This window comes from Mustela putorius, unplaced genomic scaffold, assembly GCF_011764305.1.
Source record: "Mustela putorius furo isolate JIRA1106 unplaced genomic scaffold, ASM1176430v1.1 tig00000738_pilon_pilon_pilon, whole genome shotgun sequence".
NCBI classification, from domain to species: domain Eukaryota; kingdom Metazoa; phylum Chordata; class Mammalia; order Carnivora; family Mustelidae; genus Mustela; species Mustela putorius.
Genome location: NW_025421463.1, coordinates 254,836 through 278,911, shown reverse-complemented (window position 1 = coordinate 278,911; position 24,076 = coordinate 254,836). Strand labels below are relative to the sequence as shown.

Sequence of the window (24,076 nt, the reverse complement as noted above, 5' to 3'; positions counted from 1 at the left end):
GCCGTTACTCTCTCCTGTGCTGACTGGGAAACTGTGTCTTTGACCCTTTCTTTCTGTCCATCTTTGCTTCATGTCTTTTCAGGCTCTATTAGATGGATACACATTGGTGTTACGTCCATGTGAATTGGTCCTTGTCTCGTGATGAGATGTTTCTGTTTACCCCTAGTAATCATCTCTGGAAGTCCTGATGTTCAATGCCAGATGATATGTTGATTGTATCTGAATAAACCTGGAAAATGAAATGAAATAGCCACACTAGCCTTCTTATGCTTACTGTCTCCATGCCATATCTTTTTTTCATTCATTTCTTTTTCAGCTTAGGTATGTCTTTATATGTAAAGTGGTCTTCTGAATGCAACATGCAATAGGGTTTTCTTTTCTTATCCTCTCTCTCTGAGTGCACCATCCCGAAGGACAGGCCATTGTCAGGACAGAAGAAGGCAGCCATTGCAAGGAAGGGAGATGGCCCTTACTGAGAAGCGATCATGCTGCCACCCTGAGCTTGGCCGTGGGGCTCCAGAGCTGTGAGAAATAAATCCTTGCTGTTCAGACAGTGCCCCCACTCCGCTCCCCTCCGTGGTATTTTGTTTTATCAGTCTGAGCTAAGACAACCGGAAAGGTCAGGGCTGAAAACTCAGATTGGGGTCATAGGAGGCATATAGGGAGGAGGCCAAGATGGAGAAGACAGACAGACTCTGGCCGCTTCCGTACTTAGTGGTGAGGCAGACAGAGACAGGCAGTGGGGTGGGAGGGAAAGCAGGAGGGTATGGTGTCTTGAAAGCCAAAGGAAGGGGGATTTCATCAAAGGAGCAGCTTGGTCTGCTGGGTCAGAGCAGATGAAGATTGGACGAGGAGGTGCTAGAGGTGGCCAAGGCAACGATGGGGTTTGGAGTAGGAAGGCCTTTACTGTCCTTGACAAGTGCAAGTTCAGTGTTCTGGTGGTGACAACCACATAAAACTCTGGGAAGTTTTGCAGACTTGGTAGAGCAAGGAAGTCAGACGGTAGGCAGAGGGGAATGGTAGTATTATAAAAGATCTAGATATCCAAAAAGATAGAAGAATAACCAGAAAAGATTAAAATAGCGCCCCCACGTGGTACTCACAGACAAGTAAGGGGACAGCACTATGGGGGCAGTGCAAGGCCTCAGGGTACCCTTGAAAAGAGAATCTTCAGTACTGGGGGTGGAGGCACCCATTGATCTGAATTCCGTTTTTCCTCCCGTCTCTGGTTTCTTTTGCGTTTACATTGGAATCAGTTCCTGAGCATATATTAGTTGCATATTAATCAGCATTACCTAATGGGATCATGTAGCAGATTTTCTTCTCCAGGCTCCAGTAGTGAGCGCCATTCAGTTTGATTTAACTCCAAAAAACGACCTCCAGGCATGTGTGCTGGGCAAGGCTTAAGATGGCACCCTGAAGAGCTTGAAAGTGGTAGCTGCTCTAGGGTTCCCCTGCCTCCCAAGGGACTCTACAGTTGAGTCCCCAACAGGGCCCCCAGCAGGGAGGAGTCCCCTGGCAGGGGTGGAGCGCCCTCGGGCCCTGTGGCCCAGGCTAGGTGTCTGATGGGGGGGTGGGCGCTCCCACTGCGGCGGACCCTTCCAGCCCAACCCCTGCGCGGCAGGCGCGGACCTCCTTAGAGCGCCCCGGGGCGGGGCCGGCGCCGCTGGCCAGTGAGCGAGCCGGGAGCGCGCCCGCTCCGCCCCGCGGTGTCCGGCCCCTCCCCCCATCCCCCTAGGCAAGGCTGCGGAGGCGCCCGGACCCTGATACCTGCCCCGCCACCCTCTCGGCTCCATGGCCGCTCCCGCTTCCCTGCGTGACTGCCAGGTAAGTGGAGGCAGAACCCGCCCGGCTCCACGGCCCGGGGCTGGCGTGGCGCCCGCGGAGGAGGCGGGATCCACCAGCGTGGGAACGGAGGTCAGCTGGGGAGTCGGTCGTGAGGTCCTGGCGTGCGTCCTGGTTGCAGGAAGGGACCAGAGCACCCTCCCGTGGGACCCCGGCCGCGTGTGTCGGCCCCTCGGAGACCCCGGGACCTAAAAAGCATTAGCCCAGGCATGGCACAGGAGGGACGTCCGGTTGCTTGGGATCCTCCAGGGTGGGAATCCTGTACACATTTTGCAGAAGAAGGTGGAGTTCGGGGGCCTTGCCCCGGCGTTATGCAAGAGGCAATCTGGCCTGGGGGTGGGGACGGGTGGGTACAGGATATTTCTCTTCCCAGGGGAGTCGCAGGTCTGGGAGGCCCTGGTAGGGCCCCAAAGGCAGCTCTAAAGGTGAACAGGTGTGAGTGTCTGATGAAGTTGAGAGAGGGAAGGCGTTGTTTTGGTGTTTGGCCGATAGACTTGGGGGCCAGATGGAAATACCACCCTCCCCACCAAGCAGGCTAGCGTTCTACCCCTTTCCTGGCCTCCCAGACCTTCCTTCAGTCTTCTCAGGGACTTACATGTACTGTGTGCTTGCTCTCTGAGCAGACACTGCACGGGTGCCCCATGTATCCTCTAGAACCCCATGTGGGCCAGCCAAGGATCTGATAGAGGACGTTGCCAGGAGGCACACAGCTACTCAGAGACCCCCGCACGCTGGAATTTTACATGAGGTTCGCCCACCCAGGGCTCAGCTTCGTGTGCTCTGCACTGTCTCTGAAATCTGAGAGTCCATGCCCTCAAGGCTGGGGTTTCTGGAAACCCAGACTGGGTGACAAGCTTCTGCATTTGGAGACCCTCTGTGCTTGGGTGTGGGGGGTTTCCATTTGGAGGATAAAGGGGTGTTCTCTTCTCGCTATGTGTAGGCGTGGAAGGATGCGGGGCTCCCACTCTCAACCACAAGCAACGAGGCCTGCAAGCTGTTCGATGCTACCCTGACCCAGGTATGCTCCCCGAGCAATGTGGTGGTCTCCCCTCTGAAGGCCCACCGTGCAGGTTTGAAAATTACTGAAGGCTTTTAGGGAACGTATTTTTCATGTTTAAATGTTCTGGCATCCCCTTTTTTATGCCGGCAAGTAAGCGGCCCTGCGGCAAGTGAGCAGCTGTGCCCCACGCTCCCATCTAACACAGGGAACTTCGATTTCTAGCCCAACGCACTTATCGCCCCATGCACTCTCATGCAAAGCTGCTAAATGATGACCACGGCGGGCACCAGACTCGAAGCTTCTACAGCTTAACACCTTTATCAGCACTCTGGTTTTATAAGCAGCAAAGTCCATCAGCCCCGTGGCCACCCAAATCTCCTGGTCAGCTTGGGTACAGTAGGGCGTCCTGGCGACACAAACATGCTTCATCATGCTTTGAATCCCCAGAGCCCACAGCTTGGAAAGTGGTGCATGCTGTTTTCCATTTCATGATGAATTTAGGAGCCGGTGACAGTGAAATTTATGTACTCTGGGGCCTGGCGTTGGAGGCATGTTTGCCGACCCATGGCACAGCTGAGAGGTGGCCCCAGCGGTGGGCAGAGAGCAGGGGGATATTTATGGAGGTGCTGGCCCTCCATGGGCCTCCCCCTGTGTCCTGCGGGGGCTGATGTGGGTCCCCTCCACTGAGGGCCTGGGGCCCTGGACTGGAGCAAATCTTTGACTATATTGCACTCAGCTTGACTGTTCTGAGCCCGTCCACCGTGTTCCCAGCCATTTCCAACACCAGCGAAGGAGCCTATAGTTTTGGAACTGGGAGGGTCTCAGAGGCGCAGTCCAACTACCCTGACAGGTGGGGAAACTGAGGCCCAGGGAGCTGAGCTGGCTCCTGCATTCTGGTAGGGCAGAAGCAGGATGCACTTGGGTCTGTATATGCCAATAGAAACCCCCAGACCTGGTGTTTATCATGAGCAATGAGAGCACTGCCTACCAAGTCCATCCATATGACTTAAGGACCGAAAAAGCTTTTAGAAACCCAAGCAGAAGCCACAGCCGATGAAATGCCCTTAGCTTGCCGCAGGACTCCACTGCGTGCCTGCGAGCTCTGTGCTCTTCCTGATCCTTTTGGCCTTGGTCAAGCCCTTGATTTGTTACACAGCCCAAGTCCTCAATGTGGCATGGTCTACCCCGACCCCCGCATGGCCTGTGTATATTCTGTCCCATGGGTCAGGGTCAGACTGTGCCAGTCTGTGTTAGACTGCCTCCTCTGTGTCTTAGGAAAACATGCTCGGCTAGTTCTGTGAAGATGTAGGTTAGACATCGTGATGTCTAGACATTTAGACAAACGTGATGAGACACGTTTTAAATTCCAGTATATTGGAGCGCCTGGGTGGCTCAGTGGGTTAGGCCTCTGCCTTCAGCTTGGGTCATGATCTCAGGGTCCTGGGATCGAGCCCCGCATGGGGCTGTCTGCTCAGCGGGGGGCCTGCTCTGCCCTCTCTCTCTGCCTGCCTCTCTGCCTACTTGTGACCTGTCGAATAAACAAACAAATAAATAAATAAATCTTTAGAAAATAAATAAATAAAATCCAGTGTACTATTATGGTTTTAGGATTTTTTTTTTTAATGAGCATTTTTATTTTATTTACTTTCTCTTGCCTACTGCAGGGCCCAAACTCATGGCCCTGAAATCAACACCTGAGCTGAGATCAAGAGTCCTGTCCCTCACCAATGGAACCACGCAGGTGTCCCCCAAAATAAGCATTTTTGGGGGGAAAAAAGGATTAGAAACACATCTACCAATGGGGGTGAGACTAAGTTTGATCATTGGGCTTTCATGCCTCTTTCTAAATTTTTGTCCTAAATGTCTAATAAAGTTCTTTTTTGGAAGGAATGAATCCTACTGTGGTAATCGGATTTCAAGGCCCATCTTTTGACTAAAGAAGCCACTGCTCTGGGCAGGTCGCCTGTCAGGACGAAGCTTCCGTTACATGTTTTCCTTCCTGAAAATGGTGACCTGATCGTTTCTAGAAAACGTGCCTTCAGTTCTGGGTGTTTAGTCTTTTCACATGACACCAACCCAGGTGTGGTCGCTTGGAGTTCGGACTGTAAAGTCCTGAATTCTCTAGAGAGAAGATCCAGACTGAGACACATGCCTTCGTCAACACAAACGAAGGACTCCCTGGGGACAGGTCTGTTCTGTCTGTTCTGTTTCAGTATGTCAAATGGACCAACGACAGAAGTCTTGGTGGCATTGAGGGCTGCCTGTCGAAGCTCCAAGCCGCGGATCCAACCTTCGGTGAGTGATGCCGTCCCTGAGTTGAGCCCCCTCGTGTGGGTCCCATGCCTCTCTGATTCCCTGACTTCGAGACTCAGCTGGCATGGGGATGGCAGGCTGGTGGCAGTGATCAGGCTGGCATTTGCACGGAGAGAGGGCAGGAAGCCGACAGCCACCGTCGGGCTTGGAATAACAGCTGGTTTTGTACAGGTGCCGGGTTCTCCAGAAGGGATCTTCCTAATTTATTCCCTCATTGTCGGTCAGTTCTGCATGAAAGATACTGATCCCACTTCTCAGAGGAAGAAAGGGAACCAGAAATGTATCCCAAATGACCCAGCTGGTAGTTGGGTGGCTGGGACCACATAAGGCTTTCTGTATCCCGGACCTGTCTCTGGAGCCTGAGAGGCAGCTATGGCAGCCTTTCGGGACGCTGGTGAGGCCTCAGCCACAGAGACCTCATGACAGAAGTTGGCATCCCAGATAAGCCACGTGAGTGTTGGTGGTACAGTGGTGAGCAGTAGCTGCCTTCCACATTAGCCGTGTGTGCCGCGGGCATAGGTGGGTCAGCCCAGTGCATTCTGGAACCTGCTGAGGACAGAGTGCCCAGAATGGGGGCAGAAGGAAGCTGAGCGCAGCCTACAGGGGACCAGGAGTCAGGAGTGTGCTCAGGCACGCTGAGCAGACCTCTGGCCCCAGGATAGAAGCCGGGACCACCGGGGTCATCCCAACACTACACTATAGTCGGGTCCTCGGTCTCAGGCCTGGGCCAGTGACCGAGTTCCAACTGCCAGCAGACACCCTGGCTCTGTCAGGCTGAGGGCTAGGAAGCTCAAGGAGGGCCTAGAGGTCTGCGGACCTGCCGGCAAGGTTGCTGCAAGGGCCAGAGGCAGACCCTCCCGTCCCCCACTGCACCCCCAAGCTCTCCGTGCATGGGCGTGGCTCAGACCCACTGTGCTCCAGAGACCAGCCCCTGGCACTGGACCATCAGCTGAGCCCTTCCCTGGCGTCTCTGTGCGGGCGGTAGTGAGTGTTGGCAGGGGAGGGAAAGCAGGGCTGGAGGGCCATGGGAGCCCACGGGCAGCGCCTAACCGGTCCACCCAGTGGAGGGCTGAGGGGAGACGCCCCAGACACTGGCACGCACCGCAGCGCCCTTGTTAGCAGACACTGGTCCACAGTGCCGCTCCTCCGTGTGCCGCTCAGGGTCCGGCTGAGCTCCGACGGTGGTGGGGGCCCAGCGCGCAGCGCACCGGCCACCGGCCCGGGGCCCTCCTGGGATGGGGGGTGTTTATTTCACACTCTGGCCAGGCTGGCGGGGGCGGGGCGGGGCAGGGCCGTCGCGGTCACTCGTTGCTCTCCAACCTTTCCCCAGCTATGGGTCACGCCATTGCCAATGGCCTCGTGCTGATCGGCACTGGAAGCTCCGTGCGGCTGGACAGGGAGCTGGATCAGGCCGTGAAGACAATGGTGGAGGTTTCCCAAACACAGCTGCTGACGCAGCGGGAGCGGCTACATGTGTCTGCGGTGGAGACCTTTGCCAAGGGGTGAGAGCCTCCCTGGCCAGGCGATGCCACGGGCACCCAGTACCCTCGGCAAGGGGGACTTGGGGTGGTCCTCACCCTGCCTCCTGCGGCCCTCTCCCTGTCTGCTGCTGTGCCTGCACCTGACCAAAGATGAGGAGACGGGTGGCTAGATTTCCGATCTAGCGTTCAAGGCAAAATCCTTAATACATATACATACATAATCCATGCCACATACACACCCTCGTGAGTGTCTGCTGTGGGCTTCAAGGTTGTCCCCTGCCTCCATTGTCCCCACAGCTGTCCCCCTGTGTGTGGATGTCGTGATCCTGCAGCCCCTCTCCGGGATAGCCAGTGCATCTGCTCAGGCAGGGTTGACGCTCTGCCCAGCTAGGTGACCTGAGTGGATGGTATGTGGCTTCCAAAGCAGTAAGCAAATTGTGCCTGGCCTTTTCTGCTGGGTCAGTGCCAGTGGCCAGCCCGGCCAAGGTGGGCTTCCCCCCGCCCTACCGATTTTCTGCAGCTGGTTCACCGGCTTTGGCAACTTGTTAAACCAGTTTTTGGTTGGTTTGAATTCCAGAGTAAAGCTTCCCACTGGTTTTTCAATTTTCTGAGCCACAACCTAACACAGAAACTTTTGTGTGTGAGTGTATATATAGTATGTTCTCTCTCTCTCTCTCTCTCTCTCCCCTCTCTGCGCGACCTCCCTCCCTCTCCCCTCCCATCCTGATATATTATATGCATTTCTGTTGAACTGGTGCGGACTGGCAAGAAGCGAGGGCTTCTCTGCCTCCTGTGGTTAAAGTGTACGTCCAGTGTTGCGGAGAAATCTCTCTTTGTCTCACAGGAACTTTTCCAGAGCCTGTGAACTATGGGAACAGATCCTCTGGGACCACCCAACAGACATGTTAGCCCTAAAATTTTCCCACGATGCCTATTTTTACCTGGGCTACCAGGAGCAGATGCGAGATTCTGTGGCCCGAATTTACCCCTTCTGGACACCCAGCATCCCCCTGAGCAGGTACGTGCCAGCTGGAAACCACGTCGTGTCTTTCTTCCCCCTCCTCTGCCCTGAAAACATGACCCTGCCCTAAAAATACTGAATCTACCGTGGCTCTTCTCCGTGTCCTTGCAAGTGAAAAGGTCTCTCTGTTCGCTGTTCATCGCATCCTGTCCTGTGGGTGAGGCAGGACCGTATGTATCAGCCCAGGGTAGTTGTGCCACAGTAACAAATAGCTCCTAGATCTGATTCTCCAAAGGCTCATTTCTCGCACGTACTACGCACCTGTCACAGGAGGGCTGAGGGCTCTGCAACCTTGTCCCTGTTTCCCTCCTGCATCAGTGACCCAGAGGATCTAGCTGATCACTGAGGGAGAGAGGAGGGCACCCCTGGGGGACTCCCAGTGGCAGGGCTCAGAAAGGAAGGGACACTCTCTGCCACTTCCAAGTCGTCGGCCGGAGCTGGTCACGCAGCCAGGGGAGGGCAGGATGTGCATCTCTGTTCCGTTCTCAGGAGGAGAGGGAGGCCCTGAGTACCGGAGCCACCCTAGTGACCACCACACCGAAAGACCCCTATCATGTCTAATCACAGGATGGGGGTGCCTGGGTGGCTCAGTCGGTGAAGCGGCTGCCTTCTGCTCAGGCAGGTCATGGTTCGGGGTCCTGGGATGAAGTCTCGCTTCGGGGTCCCCCCTGCTTAGCAAGGAGGCTGCTTCTCCTTCTACCCCTCCCCCCTGCTCATGATCTCTCTCTCTCTCTCTCTCACTCTCTCAAGTAAATAAATACAAGTTAAAAAAAACAAAACCACACAATGGTTGTGTCCATCCCAGATGGGCTCATGGATTAGAGAGCTGTGTTCTCAGGGTTCTTCACAGAAACAGAGCAAAGAGGGTATGAATATCTGTAGCCGTATCACTTATACGCACATACACGTATGTATGTGTGCGAGTGTGTGTGTGTGTGTGTGTGTATGTATGGAGATTGGTTGATTGATTTTAAGGAATTGGCTCATGAAGTTACAGGGATTGGCAAGAGAGTCTGAAATCCACAGACCGGGCCAGCAGTCTACGGGATCAGGCAGGGTCTCTGTGTTGCAATCTGGAAGAAGAATGCCTTCTGGGGACCTCACTCCTTTCTCTGACGTCCTCAATGGATTGGATGAGGCCCACCCATGCTATGGAGGGTAATTTGCTTTACCCAGAGTCTACAGATTTAAAAGTTAATCACACCTGAAGAAAACCTTCACGAAAGCACCTAGATATTGTCTGGCCGAGCAACTGAGTGCTGTAGCCCTGCCAAGTGGGCCCATGAGATAACCTCATCACAAGAGCCCAATGGGACAGGGTAAACCATGAGCATTCTGTCCATGTGTAAATGTTGCAGGTGAAATGACCCCGATAAACATTTAAAAGAAATATTTAAATATTTAAAGAAATACTTAAATATTTAAGAGAAATACTTGAGTGTTTGAAAGAAATAAATATTTGAAAGAAAAGTCTGAAAGCCAGTGTGCTAGGACGTGGCTTCTGTGAATCACGAGAGCCAGGCTTTATCTGTGTGCACGGCAGTAAGCGTAATGTCTGAGTCACAAATAGGAACTCCATCACTCTATCGTGTTTTCCCGTAATCCCTCCAAACCCCAGGAGAGAATGCTTCTTTCAGCCCAGTACTCTGCTGGCGGTTATGGCTGAGAAATCATAGTGCCCATGTATCCCGGGAAGTGTCTTCAGGCCCATCCGGGGCTGGCCCTGGGCCAAGAGGGCGCAGGACAGAAGGGTCCCTGCCTCTAGAAGCTGGGGTCTGGGGAGGAGCTGCCCAGTGAGCGCAGGTCAGGCCAGGCCAGGGGCTGGGCACTCCTAGAAGCCACCACCAGCCTGCACTCACTGGTGCTTCCCCGAGAGGCTTCCTGGGCTGTGCCTCTCAGTGAGTGCCCCCAACCGGACAGGAAGGAAATGGCCCCCGGCATTCTCAGGGGAGACACTGTAGTTGATGGGGGTAGGGTGTGAATTGCCAAGGGGCCTGCTCTAGAGACAGGGCTTGGGGGTCGGACAGTTGTGGTAATGGTGCTCCCCACGGGCCAGAGTATCCAGCGACTTGGGGTGGTGCCCAGCTGGTGAAGGGGAGGGCGGCCCATCTCCCAGGGCTGGCATAACCGTGCCACAAGCCGGGCAGCGTAAAACAACAGACATCCATGCTCTCAGCGTTCTGGAGGCCACAAGGCAGAAATGAAGGCATGAGCAGGGCCATGCTCCCCCTGAGGGCTCCAGGGGAGAACCCTCCTCACCTCCTCACCTCTCCTTAGCTTCTGGAGGTAGCTGGCAGTCCTTGGCACTCCTTGGCCTGGAGCTGTGCCACCCCAGCATCTGCCTGTGTTCTGTGGTTCCAGCATGTGTGTGTGTGTGTGTGTGTGTGTGTGTGTGTGTCCAAGCCTTCTCTCCTCTCTCTCGTAAGGACACCGGTCATTGGATTCGGGGCCGGCCCTCACCCCGTAGGACTTCATCACCACTGCACCGTCTGAAAACATCCTAATTCCATGTCCATGTTCATGTTAGGGTCCATGTTCAGATGTCCTTCTGGGGGACACGGTTCAGCCCATACTGAGGGCTAAACAGGCCACTTTTCCTGAAGACTTTGTTTTGTTTTCAGCTACGTGAAAGGCATCTATTCATTTGGATTGATGGAAACCAACTTCTATGACAAGGCAGAGAAGCTGGCCAAAGAGGTGAGAGGGCCCTTGCCAAGGTGCCGACCCCTCAGGGAGGGCCGTCAGGTGGGGCAGAGCACACCAGCCTCCCTTTCCTCAGAGACACTGGGGAGGACTCGTGGCCACGGCGAGCACAGCCTCCCGTCCCGCGGTCTGCAGTCCGCACACCGCCTTCCCGGGTGTGATGAGGCCGAGGAGGGCTGTGTTCACCTCACCCTCGCGGCCCCACAGGAGGCAGCTCCAGGCTCCCCCAGCTCTGTCTGTCTCAGAGCAGAGCTTCAGGGAGATGTCCTGGGACTGCAAATGCAAGCTGCTTCCCCAAGGGCCCTGACCCGGGGGCTGGGCTCCTGCCAGCCAGCCCTTCCCTGAACCTCTGCCTCCTTCCAGAGGGAGGGAACCCAGGTGAAAGTGCAGAGGAGGGTGGGTGTGTGCCGCCCGCCAGCCCGGGTCCGTCCGCCATGCTCTCCTGGTGGGCCGGCTGGTACCCGGGCGTGTGGTGGGCACCCCTCACCAGGGGCCCAGGAGCAGGCAGCAGGCTGTGGCAGTGGACTTGGGGCTCGGGGTGTCCTCTGTGGCCCTTGGAGTCCCTGTCCTCCAGCCCCTCTCCTCAGGCAAGTGGAAACTGAGGCCAGGCACAGAGGGGCTGTCACACATACAGGCACTTTATACACAGCTGCTTAACCTGCTCCTGTCTACCACGAGGCACGGTCTTCCTCACTGTCCCCATGACGGGGTCACGGCTCAGAGAGGGGCCATGGCTGCAGCCTCCTTCACTCCATGCAGCTCAGGGAGGGCACAGCAGGTGCTCGGCCAGGCCTCCTCACCGGACTGCTGTCCTTCAGGCTGCCTGGACCAGACCCGGCTTCCCCCATCCCACCCAGTGCTCCTCCCCGCAGATGTCGCCCTAGATGGCCCCCAGTAGCCCTCCCCAGGAGGCCGTGAGGTTCCTGAAAGGTGTTCCGGTTATCGAGATGGAGGCCAGACTCGAGTGCAGGGTGATGGCTCCCCGGCTGGGGGGGGGCAGGCCCCACTGTCCGGCGGGGTCAGCCAAGGCCTCTGGGCTCCCCGGCTGGGGGGGGCAGGCCACACTGTCCGGCGGGGTCAGCCAAGGCCTCTGGGCTCCCCGGCTGGGGGGGGCAGGCCACACTGTCCGGCGGGGTCAGCCAAGGCCTCTGGGCTCCCCGGCTGGGGGGGGCAGGCCACACTGTCCGGCGGGGTCAGCCACAGGAAGGTGCTCTGGAGACCCTGGCAGCTGGACCCCCTCCTTCGGTGATGTCCGTCTGGGCAGCCAAGGGCTGGCAGGATATTTCCAGAAGCCAGAGGACAGACAAAAGGCGCAGGCTTATGCCTCACGGGGGCATAAGGAGGTGGTGGCCTGGGGAGCCCTGCTCTGCTGGCCTCATGCCCCTTTCTCCCGCTGCACCCCCTCTTGCAGGCGGCACACTCTGACCCCAGTGCCAGTACGCCGGAGATCACGGAGCAGGGCCCCACAGTGGCAGTGACCGCCCCGCCTCCAGGAGAGCGAGGCGCGTGCACCCAGCTCTGCTGAGGTCTGGAGAGGCCTCAGGCTGGTGGTGCATGGGGTGTGGGCCTAGCGAGCCAAACCCTAGGGGCAGGGAGAGCAAAGGGCGGAGGGCAGGGGAGCACAGTGCTCGGGAAGTGTGGAGCCCAGGGATAGGCTGAGGCTTCGGGTGGGGGAGGTGGGCAGGGCAGGCCCTGGGGGCAAAGGCTAGGGGGACCTCCTGGGTGGTGCTGAGCCTCTGTGACTCTGACCCAGTGAGGAAACTGGTCTGGAGTCCCTCGCAGAGGGTGGGCCTTAACCTTGGGAGCTGCCCCGCTCCCTACGCTGAGCAGCAGGCCTCGCGTCCACCCTGCAGGAGGGCAGCACCTCAGTGGGTCCCTTCTCGGGACGCCCCTTTCTTACAGCGTCCGCACGTGGCCTGAGCGGGCCTGTGCAAGCAGCCGGTGGAGCAGAGAGGCTGGGCTTGCTGGGGACAACCTGTCGGCCGAGACCCCACAGCAGGGGGCCAGGCCAGGGACTCTGCCTCTGGAAAAAAACATGGGGCACCGAGGCAGCGGGGCTGGGGGACGTCGTGATCTGGTGTGTGGTGCAGGAGACCTGGGCTCCTGTGGATGGTCCGCTGCTTCAAGCTTCAGCTTCCTCTGGGCCTGGCACTCGGGAGGTGCCCAGGACACAGAAGCTGAACCCAGGAGGAAAAGAAGAAGACAAGGTGGGGTCGGATTCCCACCTTGTGTCCCGCGTGCCTTGCGGGTCACCGTCAAGCTCACTGGTCATGGGAGGGCCTACTGTTCTGAATAGTAAGAACATCAGAACGAGCCCAGAAGGCCATTCATAGGCATGTGGTCGTCTGCAAGGGGAAGCCAGGAGCCCGAGTTGGGGGTGGGGCGGTGGGCTCAGCATTCGGACCTTCCGGGGCACTTCACTTCCGCGGCACTGTTGCTTCTCACCAGGGCGGACAGGCCCAGAGAGGCTGGTTGGCCTGTTGCAGGGGACTCAGCCACGTGCAGGAGGCTGTGGGGCCCTGGGGCCGAGTCCCGGCCTTGGAAAGAGCCAGCTGCGGTCCTGCGTCAGTCGGCCAGCCTCCCCAAGCTCGGTCCCTCAGCTTTGAGGTGGGCAGTGATACCCTCACTAGTGACAGCACGCGGACGCTCAGCGGGGCTGGACTCGGGGATCATTGTCGTTCTGAGGCAGAGCCTGGTGCCCACACTTGTGCCAGCCCCACATGTGCCCGTCCAGCGTGGGCCCCTCGTCCCCGTGTCACTTGGAGGTGTCTCAGGTCCCTGGGCGGCCCGACAGATCCACGTTCTCTCTAATCGTCTTTCATGCCCTCCCCGTGTAGGCTTTGTCTATCAACCCCACAGACGCGTGGTCAGTGCACACCATTGCTCACATTCACGAGATGAAGGCAGAAATCAAGGACGGAGTAGAGTTTATGCAGTCCTCAGAAGCCCACTGGAAGGTACGATTCTTGTCCACGGGTCCCCTGCCTGGAAAACCCCAGGCAGCCCCTTGAGTTAAACTGAGGCTTTATGGACAGCAGTTCCGGGGTGCAGCTTAGCTTAGCTCTGGGAAAACTTGTGTTCTGCTTAGAGGAGTTTCTGTCAAGACACAGTGTCCCCCCTTGGAGCCACATGGCTCCCCGCCAAGCCTGCCAATGTTTTGCAGGTGATTCTAGAATACGTTTTGTGTTGGGGCATTTGGTGTAAAGGCACGGCGCGGAAAACTCCCAGGGCACAAGAGCCTGTGCCCACTGAGAACCTGGAGGGCCCTGAGCTGCCCCTTCTGCCACCACCCACCAGCTGGCTCAGCAGGGACTCCTGGGGCGGGGGTCAGCGCCACGTAGCTCTCCTTCCTCTGTGTGCATCGTGTGTCCCCATGGTTATCTCTGGTGGTCAGCCTGGCCACCTGTCCAAGTGTGGTCTGCAGCCCAGCCCTCCTCTGTGCCATGGTGGGCTTCCCCAGGTCCCGCTGGCCAAGGCGGGGCGTCTGTGTCTGGCACTGAGAAGCAGGTGCTCAGTGCCTGAGGGAACCAGGAGGAGACCAGGAATCGGGCAGAGAGCAGGCAGGGACCGGCACAGCCCCTCCGTCCCTCCAAGCTGCTCCCTGGCCTGGGACGTCCCAGCGGGACGTGGGAGTGGAGTTAGGCAGAGCAGGTGAACAGGGGTGAGGTAGCTTTTCAGAACGATGATCCCGGGAGGTTCACACCCAGATCTTTCTGAGGATCCACAAACACTGGGGACGGGAGAGGCACTGGCGCAGCCTGAGTCAGGGCTTGGGGAGGAGGACGGTGGGGTGCAGTCTTGCCCTCAGGCTCCCCCAGGCAGGTACTGCTAGCTCTTACAAGAGCAGTGGGTCTGGGGTCGGGGGCGCAACTGTGTGGCCACCCTCCCTGCTGAGGGCCAGGGGCTTGCCTAGGCAGACCCGAGGGAGCCCAGGGAAGGCCTGGCCAGGGCCTTCCCCCAGATGTCCCTCCCCCCGATGCTGTGATTTTACAGGTGTTTGAGGTCTGGTTGGACCCTGGGGCAAGAAAGTGACCCTCTGAGCTTTGTTTCCCCCTTGGTACACCTGCTATTGTAACAACTATGAAGCCCTTGCTCCCATATGAGTTCCTATGGGTGTTGGTTCCAGTCATGTGTAAAATGAGGCAGTCCAGGCTGGCTAGGCCCCTGATGTTTGCATCTGTCCCCCGTAGTGGCTTCGGGCAGCCTCTGGCCTGGCATTACAGCCCTGCAGTTGATACTGTGACCTGGTGCTCCCTTTCCTCCCGCTCCTGCCCCAGACTAGAGTTCAGACTATGCCACCCTGGACACCTCACTGAGAGTCCAGCCCAGACTTCTGTGTCCTCAATGCCCCAGTCAAGTGGGGTGAGCAGTTTCCCAGCAGCCCATGAACCACACCATGATGGGGGCACTCTCAGGGATGTGGAAACTCAGAGGAGGCATTCGACCCCATTGGATTTGAGGAGGAAGTGGTCAGGGAAGACTTCCTGGAGGAGGCAAACCCTGAGCTGAGTATGGAAGGATGGTAGGGGTTTGCCAGGTAAAGGGTGGGGAGATGGAGGGTGTCCCAGCCCAGGACCAGATGGAGCACAGCCGCTAAGGCCAGCCAGCGTGGGAGGAAGAAGAGACGAAGGCATCTGGATGTCCTCAAGCACAGGTGCGGGGTGGACGTGAGCCAGGGAAGGGGCGTGGCCAGTTTCTTTTCCCAAGAAAGGGAAGGTAGTGTCCAGGGAGGGGAGAAAGCATCTGCAGTGGCTTCAGAAGGAAGAGCCGGGCATCCATGGTGGGGCCAAACGGGGTGCCAGTAGTAACTGTCCAGATGTCAACCCCGCCCCCTTTATTTGGAAGGGGTCCAGCCTGGGGCCTATTGATCCTCATGGCTTTCTTGGGACTTGGACACCCAGCGGGGCTCTGCACCCATTCGTGCAACGGATTTATCGCCCGTTTTTTCTACTCGGTGCATAAGGAGGGCTTGAAGCCTGCCTGGATGTCAGCCCTGCTCCTCCCACTCTAGCTGTGGGGCCGACATGTCACCAGTCCCTCCGAGCTGGGCCCAGGCAAGCTGGCCCCAGAAGACGTTTCCTGAGCTCAAAGAGTGGGGAGGGGCTCGGCCCCGTCACAAAACCACAGCCAGTAATTTCGGTCCCACGGGCTGTCAGATTCTTCTCGAATTTTCTCCTTCTTTCCCCAGGACTCCGATATGCTTGCTTGTCACAATTATTGGCACTGGGCTCTGTATCTGATTGAGAAGGTAAGACGGCCCACTCTTACCTATCTAGACGTCCAGTGAAATCAGTCTCTTTCTACCTCTTGCTGTATCCCAGGGATAATTTTTTGCGTTTGCACATTTAGATAATGTCTGGTTGTAACGGAGCATTCACGTTTTCAAATAGCTTTTCAGGCTTAAATGACCTTAGTCATTTTTCACTGCCTGGACATGGAAATTATATATATTATCTATGGAGACGATCTAGACCGAGAGTCCTCTGCTGCTGGAGTGAACAGCCAACCCCAACCCCCCAGATTGTACCCGAAGGAGACATGAGAGCCTCCAAAGGGTTTGTCCCAGTGGAAGTGAGGGTCGGGGATAGCACCCTTGATCCCAGGGAGTCAGCACCTTCTTGCAGTGGTGCTTATCATAGAGAGGTGAGGGCCCGCTGTGCTCAGGGTCTGGAGGAGAGCAGTGGTCCCCACTGAAGGTACTGAAAGGAAAACAGAGAGAAGAAAAGACTAGAAGTACATGAGAAAGCTTGTAGCGTCGACAAGTGCCGTGGGGACATTCAGGCCTCGACAGAAACTGTCCGTTGGGTAGCAGAGGTCAGCACTGCCTCTCCCGGAGCACAGGGGCTTCTGCTCATTGACCCTCAGACCCTCGAGGCAGCACAGCCCATCCCCTCATGCAGGGTGCTGGTGGCAGGCAGGGGAATGGACTCTCCAGCCCCTCTCGCGGTGTTACCTCTGACCTTCGTCCCATGTTGATCACGCACACTTGATCCTTGCAGGGCGAATACGAGGCCGCCTTGACCATCTACGATAACCATGTAAGTCCACTTCTGCAGCCAACTCGGTGGATGGCAGACGTTGGCCTTTTAGTCTCTAGCACATAGTTGAGCCCGTCAGCACGGTCTCCGCCAGAAACGCAGCTGGAGAGAGAACTCCTCGTGCTTGCCGAGCGGTGGCGCCGCTGGGACAGGGTGAAGGTGCTCACTGGGTCCCCGCCGGCGCCGGTACAATGGCACGGCTAAGTTGGTCTTTCCCGAAATCCCGGAATTTTCTGTAGTCCTTTTCCATGGCTTGTCTTTGGTACAACCAATGATCTGCCCGCAGGAATTTTTCTTTCTTTCTTTCTTTTTAGTAAAACATACGCAAAATTTGCCCCGAGACCGTTTTTGACCCTAGGGTTCCATGGCACTGAGGCCACTCACCAGCCCCACAGTCCGTCTCTGGAACAGACTGCAGCCCCAGGCCCAGTGAGCACGACTCCCCTGCCCCCTCCTCCAGCCCCCAGGCAGCTTTTAAGAGAAAAGAAGGCTGACTTGCAGCTCCTGGGAACCCCCCTGCATGCTTTGTAATAGAAGGCTGTGGGGGGGTGTCACAAAAATGCTTGGGGCCCAGGCCTCTAACCCCGAGGAAAACCGTCAGCAAAGTGTCAGTTGATTCCTCCCTTTGAGTTCTGTCAGGATGGTGGGGTGATACAGAAGGACGGCTCCCTCCATGCCGTGAGGGACATGATGAACACAGAACCCGCCAGGGTGGTCTGAGGCCAGGGTCGGGAGGGGACAGGTGCCAGCGCCCGGCCTGTGCTCAGGGCCGGGGCCTTGCTTCAGGTCTGGCACCTGGCGCGGCCAGACCCCTGGGCGACGGGCTGGTTCTGGATGCTGAGGGCGCAGGGTGATGGCGGTGGATGCCGTTGGCTGAGGGCTGGTTCAGTGCAGGCCCCACACGCGGCCCATCCCGGGGGCCCCTTACTTGCCCATCACCCTTGTCCTCCAGGTCTTCCCCAGCTTGAAGGCCAGCGGGGCGATGCTGGACGTGGTGGACAGCTGTTCCATGCTGTACCGGCTGCAGATGGAAGGTACAGACCTGCGCCCTCCCCTTGGGGACCTCTGCTCTCTTCCCTCCCACAGAACGAGGGGAAGGAACTCATTACTGAGCCACTCCAGGGCCTGTCGCAGACCCGAGCGGCTTGCCTTTGTGTGGCCTTGGGTCCCGGCTCTGCAGCCACCTTCCAGCCAGCCCGAAGCCAGTGGGTTCTAGCCTCTGCACCCCCTTTCTTCCTAGTGCCAACATCTCTGGGTGTGCAAGCTCAGGGTCCGGGCCGTTCCCGCCGCCTGCCCGCCAGCCCGGCAGAGCACGGGTGCTCTGCGTGCTGCAGGCTCTGCGTGCTGCCTCCTTTCCTAGTAGAAGAGGGTGACATTTCCTCAACTCCCTGGGATTTCAGACAGAGAGGTTTCTCAACATCGTCACCCCAAGCTCTGCAGGCAGCCTGGATAGCTGTGAACACAGCTCTGGTGCTTCTGGCCAACAGCCCAGGTGCCAGATGGTTTCCCCTCTCCCTCAGGCCCAACAGAGCCAAAGCTCTACTCACGCTAGGCCCTGGGCTGGCGGGACAGTGTGGGGTTGAGGGCCTGGACAGGGCAAGCTGTTTCCAGGAAAGCCTCCCGGTGGGAGTGAAATGTGAGCCATGAGGCCCGTGGAGGGTTTTGCTTGGCAGAGGTGGGAAAGGATGTGATGTGCAGAAAGTAGCCTGTCCAGGGCCCCCAGGACACAGAAACCAGCTGCCTGTTACCGGGCGAGGGGCCGAAGACAGGGTCAGTGTGGGCAAGGATGAGAGGTGGGCGGCTGGAGCCCAGGTACCAGGAAGACCGGTGAAGAGTCTGGCTTTGATCCGGGTCTGCAGGGAGCCTTCTAGAGCAGGGCTGGGCAGGATTCCCATCCGCCTCGTGGCGCTGAGCTCAGGGAGGCCGAAGCCCACACTTTCTGAAGCCACCTGGAGGTCCCTGGGGACCCTGAAGCCTCGTGCCCCGGGGCACATGCCCAGGGAGGCCTGCGGGGACAGAGGCTGGCAGCACAGTGGAGGGAAGGGAAAGGCCGCTGCTCCCTCACCGAGCAGGGCGGACACTCAAGAGAACTGTCTGATCTGCTGCCAGAGACAGAGCTCAAGGGCAATGTTTCTACCATAGGGTCACCCACAGCAGAGGCAGGAAGGAGGTAGTAACTCGAGGAGTCAGGAGGCACGCGAGGCGGGGAAAGGGGCCGGAGCGCCGAGAAATCCCGACACAAATGTGAGAGAATGCTATTTAACTCTGCTGACTTTTATTAGGTAGCAGGTGCCAATGGGAATCCCAGGACAAATTTCAAAAATGGTTTGGGGCTTCGTCCAAGGGGCCAGAAACTTCGTACCCTTCAGTAGTTTTCTCTATTGCAAGCGTCTCCTGCATTTACAACTAACGAGGTTAACATGAACGGAGCCCAAAGGTCTCTGTGTGAGGCCAGAGGCCACCGGCCACCCTGTTCCCCTGCCCGGCCTCCCCAGCTGGAACACAAGGGCCTCTGGGGGGCATGGGGGTTCAGGAGGCCCGTGCGTAGGACATGCTCACATGGGACACCAGGCCTGCAGGTTTCTTCCCTGTGCCCTCAGGGGTGTCTGTGGGTGAGCGGTGGCAGGAGGTCCTGCCTATAACCCAGAAGCACAGCCGGGACCACATCCTGCTCTTCAACGACGCACACTTCCTGATGGCATCCCTGGGAGCTCGGGACTCCGGGACCACCCAGGAGCTCCTGACCACCCTGCAGGATGCCAGCAAGTATGCCAAGGGGCCAGGGACCCGCTGGGAGGGCCATGGGGTGCTGGGGGCGGGCTGAGGTCTGCTCCATCCCTGGCCAGACCGGCCCAGGAGGCTGGGGTTGGAGGCCCCACTTGAACGCCACCGTGGGGATGCCCATGGAGGGTGGCTGTCCTGTGTGTGTCCCACAGGTGTGTGCCCCCACCAGCTATATCACGCCAGGACATGGCTATTCTCCTAGGAGCCAGAGTTGCCTTTCCATCGCCCTGCTGGGGGTGGAAGCCTCAGTGCCATGGGTGCCGCCTCCCACAGGGGGCACGGTGAGGCTCTGCAACCAGAAATCCTTGCTGCATACCTTCTGAGATCCTGGACAAAGTGCTTCTCTGCTCTGAGCCTCAGTCTTCTCATCTGCCAACTGGGGACACTGCCTGCTGAGGCAGACTGGCCAGAGAGGGAGGTGCGGTGGTGTGGCCACACAGCCCCCTGGCCTGGTTCCTGCCATGGGTGGGAGCCAGTTTCCGTCCCAGGAGAGGCCAGGGAAGCAGCCACCCTTCGGTCTCCCCCCCCCCCCCCAGGGCTGGAGCTGTGGGAGCCAGGACCCCTGGTGCTGTCCTGGGGGCGGTGCTTCAGCTGGCCACCAACCCAGCCGCCTGCCCGTCCCCTCCCCCAAGAGCTGAGCTGCAGGATCCATGGGCCTCCGCTGGGGAGGCAGCTTCAGGCAAGGTGTCTGCAGCTCAGCGGCGGTCATGTCAGCCCGGGAAGGACTGGGGAGCCCACCGGGCACTCCAAGATCTGATTCTTTCTTTTTATTTTATTTTTTTTCAAGATTTTATTTATTTATTTGACACACACACACACAAAGAGCCAGTGAGAGAGAGAAGACAAGCAGGGGGAGTGGAAGAGGGAGAAGCAGGCTTCCCACCAAGCAGGGAGCCTGATGCGGGGCTCTATCCCAGGGCTCTGGGATCATGACCTGAGCCGAAGGCAGATGCTTAGTGACTGAGCCACCAGGCCCCCCTAATTCTTTCTTTTAAGACAGGCTTGGAGCAGGCTGCTGCCACCATGCCCACTGTCCCCATGACCCAGCTCAACCCCCACCTGTGGGCCAGCAGAGACATGGACCGTGACAGCCGTGTGCCCCAGTGTGGGGGCCAACTTCAGCACTGGGCTTTATCTGCACAGTGTGCAATCCTGACGGCCCTGTGAGGTTGGCACTGTACCCACTTCACAGATGAGCAAACTGAGGCCAGACGTTGGGGGACCTGCCCGAGGCCCCCCAACAGCACAGTCCAACCCTGTGGAAAGGGCTGTTCAAGCCAGGGTTGAGAACCCTGTTCTCCCCCTTCCCGCCCGCTTCTCCCCTGTCAGCACCCCTGACCCAAGCACCTGCTGTGTCGGGCACAGAGCCAGGAATGCTGGGCTGAGGAAGAGCGGCCCATTCCCTCAGGACACCTGAGTCAGGCAGTGTAAGGTGTCCTGCCAGTAACCGAGGGCACCTCCTTGGCTGGCAGGGCCCCCGGGGAGAACTGCCAGCACCTCCTGGCCCGTGATGTGGGGCTGCCCTTGTGCCAGGCCCTGGTGGAGGCTGAGAACGGGAACCCGGGACGTGTTCTGGAACTGCTCCTTCCCATCCGCTACCGGATCATCCAGATCGGGGGCAGCAACGCCCAGGTGAGCCCCCAGCCTTGGGCTGCACCGCTGCCGGCAGCCTCTCTCCGGGTCAGCGCCCACAAGCGCGGGTGTCCTCGTCTTTCCCACACCCGGGGAGTTTGTTCCCGAGAACAGGCCTGCCCGCGGTGGGATGGGGGCTCCCAGCCCTCACCCCATGTTACACCAGCCTAACCTGCCCCACTGACTTCTCAGAGAGACATCTTCAACCAGCTGCTGATCCACGCCGCCTTGAACTGCACATCCGGTGTCCACAAGAACGTGGCTCGGTGAGTTCCTCGCTCACACCCATGCCAGGCTTGGGGACATCTCTGAGCTGAGCTGCCTATCTCACTTGGGGGTCTTCCCAGGGGCTTCCAGCCTGCCGAGACTCCCACCTCCCTCTGCCGGAGACGGTTCCCACCTTTGAGGTTGCAAGGATGTGAGGCTATGGGGTGCTTGGTTTTCCCTGTTGGCACACTCGACTTGACCACTGGGGTCCACCCACCCCCAGGCCGGCCCTCCTGCCCTTCCTAGCCCTCCCAGCCGAGCCACGCTGAGCTATAGTTACCCAACATGTCCTGCTCCTTCAGGGGCCTGGGCCTTTGCACATGCTGCGCACTCTGCCGGGATGCCCTTTCTCACGGGCTCTGCTGGGTTCCAGAAGGGGGGGGGGGGCAGGCCAACTCAGGGCCTGGCATGTGGAGCGTACGTCTCATGTGGGAACACTAGCAACTATCTCATGTACACACGCACACATCAACTTGCCATGAGTGCAGGCCAGGACACCTTGCTCTGGAGGCTGAGCTGGCCGGGACTCAGGGAGGGAGGGTGCCCTGAAGAAGAGACAGTTGAGAGGCGGCCGGCAAACCAGCAGATCTGATCAGGCGCAGTGGTCAGGCTAGGAGGAGCAGTAGCTGGAGGGTTAGGGGTGTTGGGGCGGAGGCACCTGAATTAGAAAGCGTGGCAAAGCCCAGCCCTCACCTGCAGCCTGGGAGGTCCCACGCCTCAGCTCGCCTTGCCCTGCACGGGCAGCCCGGTGTCCTTGTGGGTCCCCTGCACCCCACTGGAACACCAACGAGAAAGGGGGCAGGGAGGGGCTGTGGGGTACCTGGTGGGTAGAATAGGGGTCGGGAGACCCAGTGAAGTCGGGATGACCCTAGGCTGAGCCCTGGAGGTCAGGCAGAAAGGCCCAGGGTTTAAGCTGCGTGAGGCCCATTGTCCCAACAGTGTCTCCACACTGAGCAGAGCAGGTGTTCTCAGCACTAATGAAACAGCTGTGCGCGCTCCGGGCGCGCTGGAATTGGCTGGATCGCTGATGCGTCCTACGCGCCCCTCACTGTTCACCCCTCCGTGGCCGTCTGCCACAGCCACACACCTTTCTTTAGGGGTCACACTGCTTAGAGTTCCAGGCCCCCGTGAGGGTGCAAGTTGGCATCTCAGGTTGGCAGGGAAGGTGGGGCCCCTTGGACAGGCTGGCTGAGGGCAGGCGTGGGGTGGGGGGCCTCCTCTGAGCTGGGCGGTCCGCCTACTGGGGTGTTGGGGGACAACACGCCACAGCGGCAGCCCAGAGCAGATGCTGGCCACAGAGGAGAACCTGCTGCTGTCGGGGTGATGGGCAGCTCACTCCCCTGCCCTCCAGGATGGAAACCCTGCGCCCCACCCGTCGTGTCCCCACTCTGAGTGCAGCCCACCTTAACCCCACCCTTCACCCCGCAGAAGCACTGTTACTCATCGTTCAGGGTCTTTGCCTTAAGAACTTGTTTACACGTGGGTTTCTCCATACCTGGTCTCCTGCCACTTACCTTCTGAGTCGGCCTCAGCGTGGCTTCCCCACCACCCTCCGGGCAGGCTCTACCTTCTTGTCTGGCAGGCGGATGGGCCCCCAGCTTCCCAAGGCAGACGAGGCCATGGTCTTGCGCTCACCCAGTTACGTCTTGGGGAGAGTGTGGACATGTTCTCCGACACCGATGCCCCGACCTGCCCCGACCAGCCTTCTCATCCTTGACCTCCCCCGCCCACCTAGGGCCCTGCCAAGACCGGGTCTTCTGCTGTTGGTCTCCGTCCCTCCCCTCTGCAGTGATGCCGTCCCCTCTCTTCCCATCTCAGCCCCGGCCCGAGTTGCCTGTCCTCTCTTGGGGCCCAGGGATCACAGGGCCCCCTCACTTCTAGGAGGTTCCATCACAGATCTTGTCCGTTTCCACAGGAACCTTCTGATGGAGCGTGACGCCTTGAAGCCCAACTCACCCCTGACCCAGCGGCTCATCCGAAAGGCCGCTGCCGTCCACCTCCTCCAATGAGCTGGACCTGGGCCCCTCCCCAGCATCGGATCAGCCGCCCCCTAAACCCTGAGGTTAGAAGCAGCTAGAGTCTGTTAGTTAGTGCTGTTGAGTAATTTGCAGCTTTAAGCAGAAAGCCCTGTAACCAGCAACATTATGGGAAGTAGGGACACAAATCAATTTTACACATGACTCAGAATCTTGGAACCCTTTGTTCCAAGGGCCAAGGGCCAAAGTGCATGTGCCAGTAGCACTGTTGCCACTGTAGCACAGTTGGCCTGGCAAACTGTTTTCCCAGGGGACTCTTGTACCTCCTGGGTTGGGGGGGCTGGCTTGGCCGGGGGAAGGGGAGTCCTCCCCTGGGGAACACTCTTGCCCCTGAGGCTGCCCCTGGGATAAGCCCTCTTGTTTGGTCTTCCCCGGCAAATGCTAGATACATTGTCCCATCTTTTGGGTGAGAGCACCCATGGGGGGAAGTGACTTGCCCAGGGTCACAGCTACCAGAGGCCCTGAGATTCACCTTGGACCCCCCAGCTGTGGCACCCCCCCCAAAGCAGCACAGGCATGTGGGGTGGCCCTCTCCTGTCTCTGGAGAAGTCTGTGGACTTCCCCAGGGGACTCCGGTGGTGCTAATTAAGGGACCTCAGGTATGTGGCTCCCTTTGCCCACTAGGACTTGAATCACATGGGCGCACATGCACTGAGCGGGCACACTTTCTGGGGGTTGTGGACTGAACTCAGGGTTGCCCTGTCCTGGCAAAAACCAAAGTCCATGGAGCTTTACTGAGATCTGAGCCAGTTTTCTGTTTCCCCATCTTAACATGGTCCCAGTGACACTCCTGAGCAAGCTGCTGATTTCACTGGAATGTGCTTGTGAGGGGCATTCCCCACCCCTAGATGTTTCTCAGGTTCCTTCAGTGTAGGCTGAGACTCAGGTAGGGGCAGTGGAGGCCTCCAAACGGATTAGACAAATTTCTGAGATTAAAATAAATTAGTTAATTGGTT

General features: G+C 58.3%; 1 protein-coding gene across 4 annotated transcripts in view; it reads left to right on the top strand.

Annotated features, from left to right (window-relative positions):
* Positions 1-24,076, top strand: part of TTC38 (tetratricopeptide repeat domain 38) — a 25,676-nt gene extending 1,600 nt beyond the window's left edge. The window contains exons 2-16 of one of the 4 annotated variants that reach the window (XM_045083686.1): positions 399-1,827; positions 2,786-2,863; positions 5,059-5,140; positions 6,489-6,660; positions 7,484-7,657; positions 10,282-10,357; positions 13,201-13,320; positions 15,552-15,611; positions 16,363-16,401; positions 17,354-17,435; positions 19,002-19,167; positions 19,338-19,466; positions 20,658-20,817; positions 21,010-21,083; positions 23,000-24,076. In XM_045083686.1, the coding sequence (XP_044939621.1) occupies positions 1,795-1,827; positions 2,786-2,863; positions 5,059-5,140; positions 6,489-6,660; positions 7,484-7,657; positions 10,282-10,357; positions 13,201-13,320; positions 15,552-15,611; positions 16,363-16,401; positions 17,354-17,435; positions 19,002-19,167; positions 19,338-19,466; positions 20,658-20,817; positions 21,010-21,083; positions 23,000-23,093 (1,539 nt within the window). In that variant the 5' untranslated portion in view covers positions 399-1,794 and the 3' untranslated portion in view covers positions 23,094-24,076. Of the gene's footprint in view, positions 1-398; positions 1,828-1,884; positions 2,594-2,785; positions 2,864-5,058; positions 5,141-6,488; positions 6,661-7,483; positions 7,658-10,281; positions 10,358-13,200; positions 13,321-15,551; positions 15,612-16,362; positions 16,402-17,353; positions 17,436-19,001; positions 19,168-19,337; positions 19,467-20,657; positions 20,818-21,009; positions 21,084-22,999 lie in introns of those variants that run through there. The other 3 variants (XM_045083687.1, XM_045083688.1, XM_004775453.3) reach the window with 3 other exon arrangements.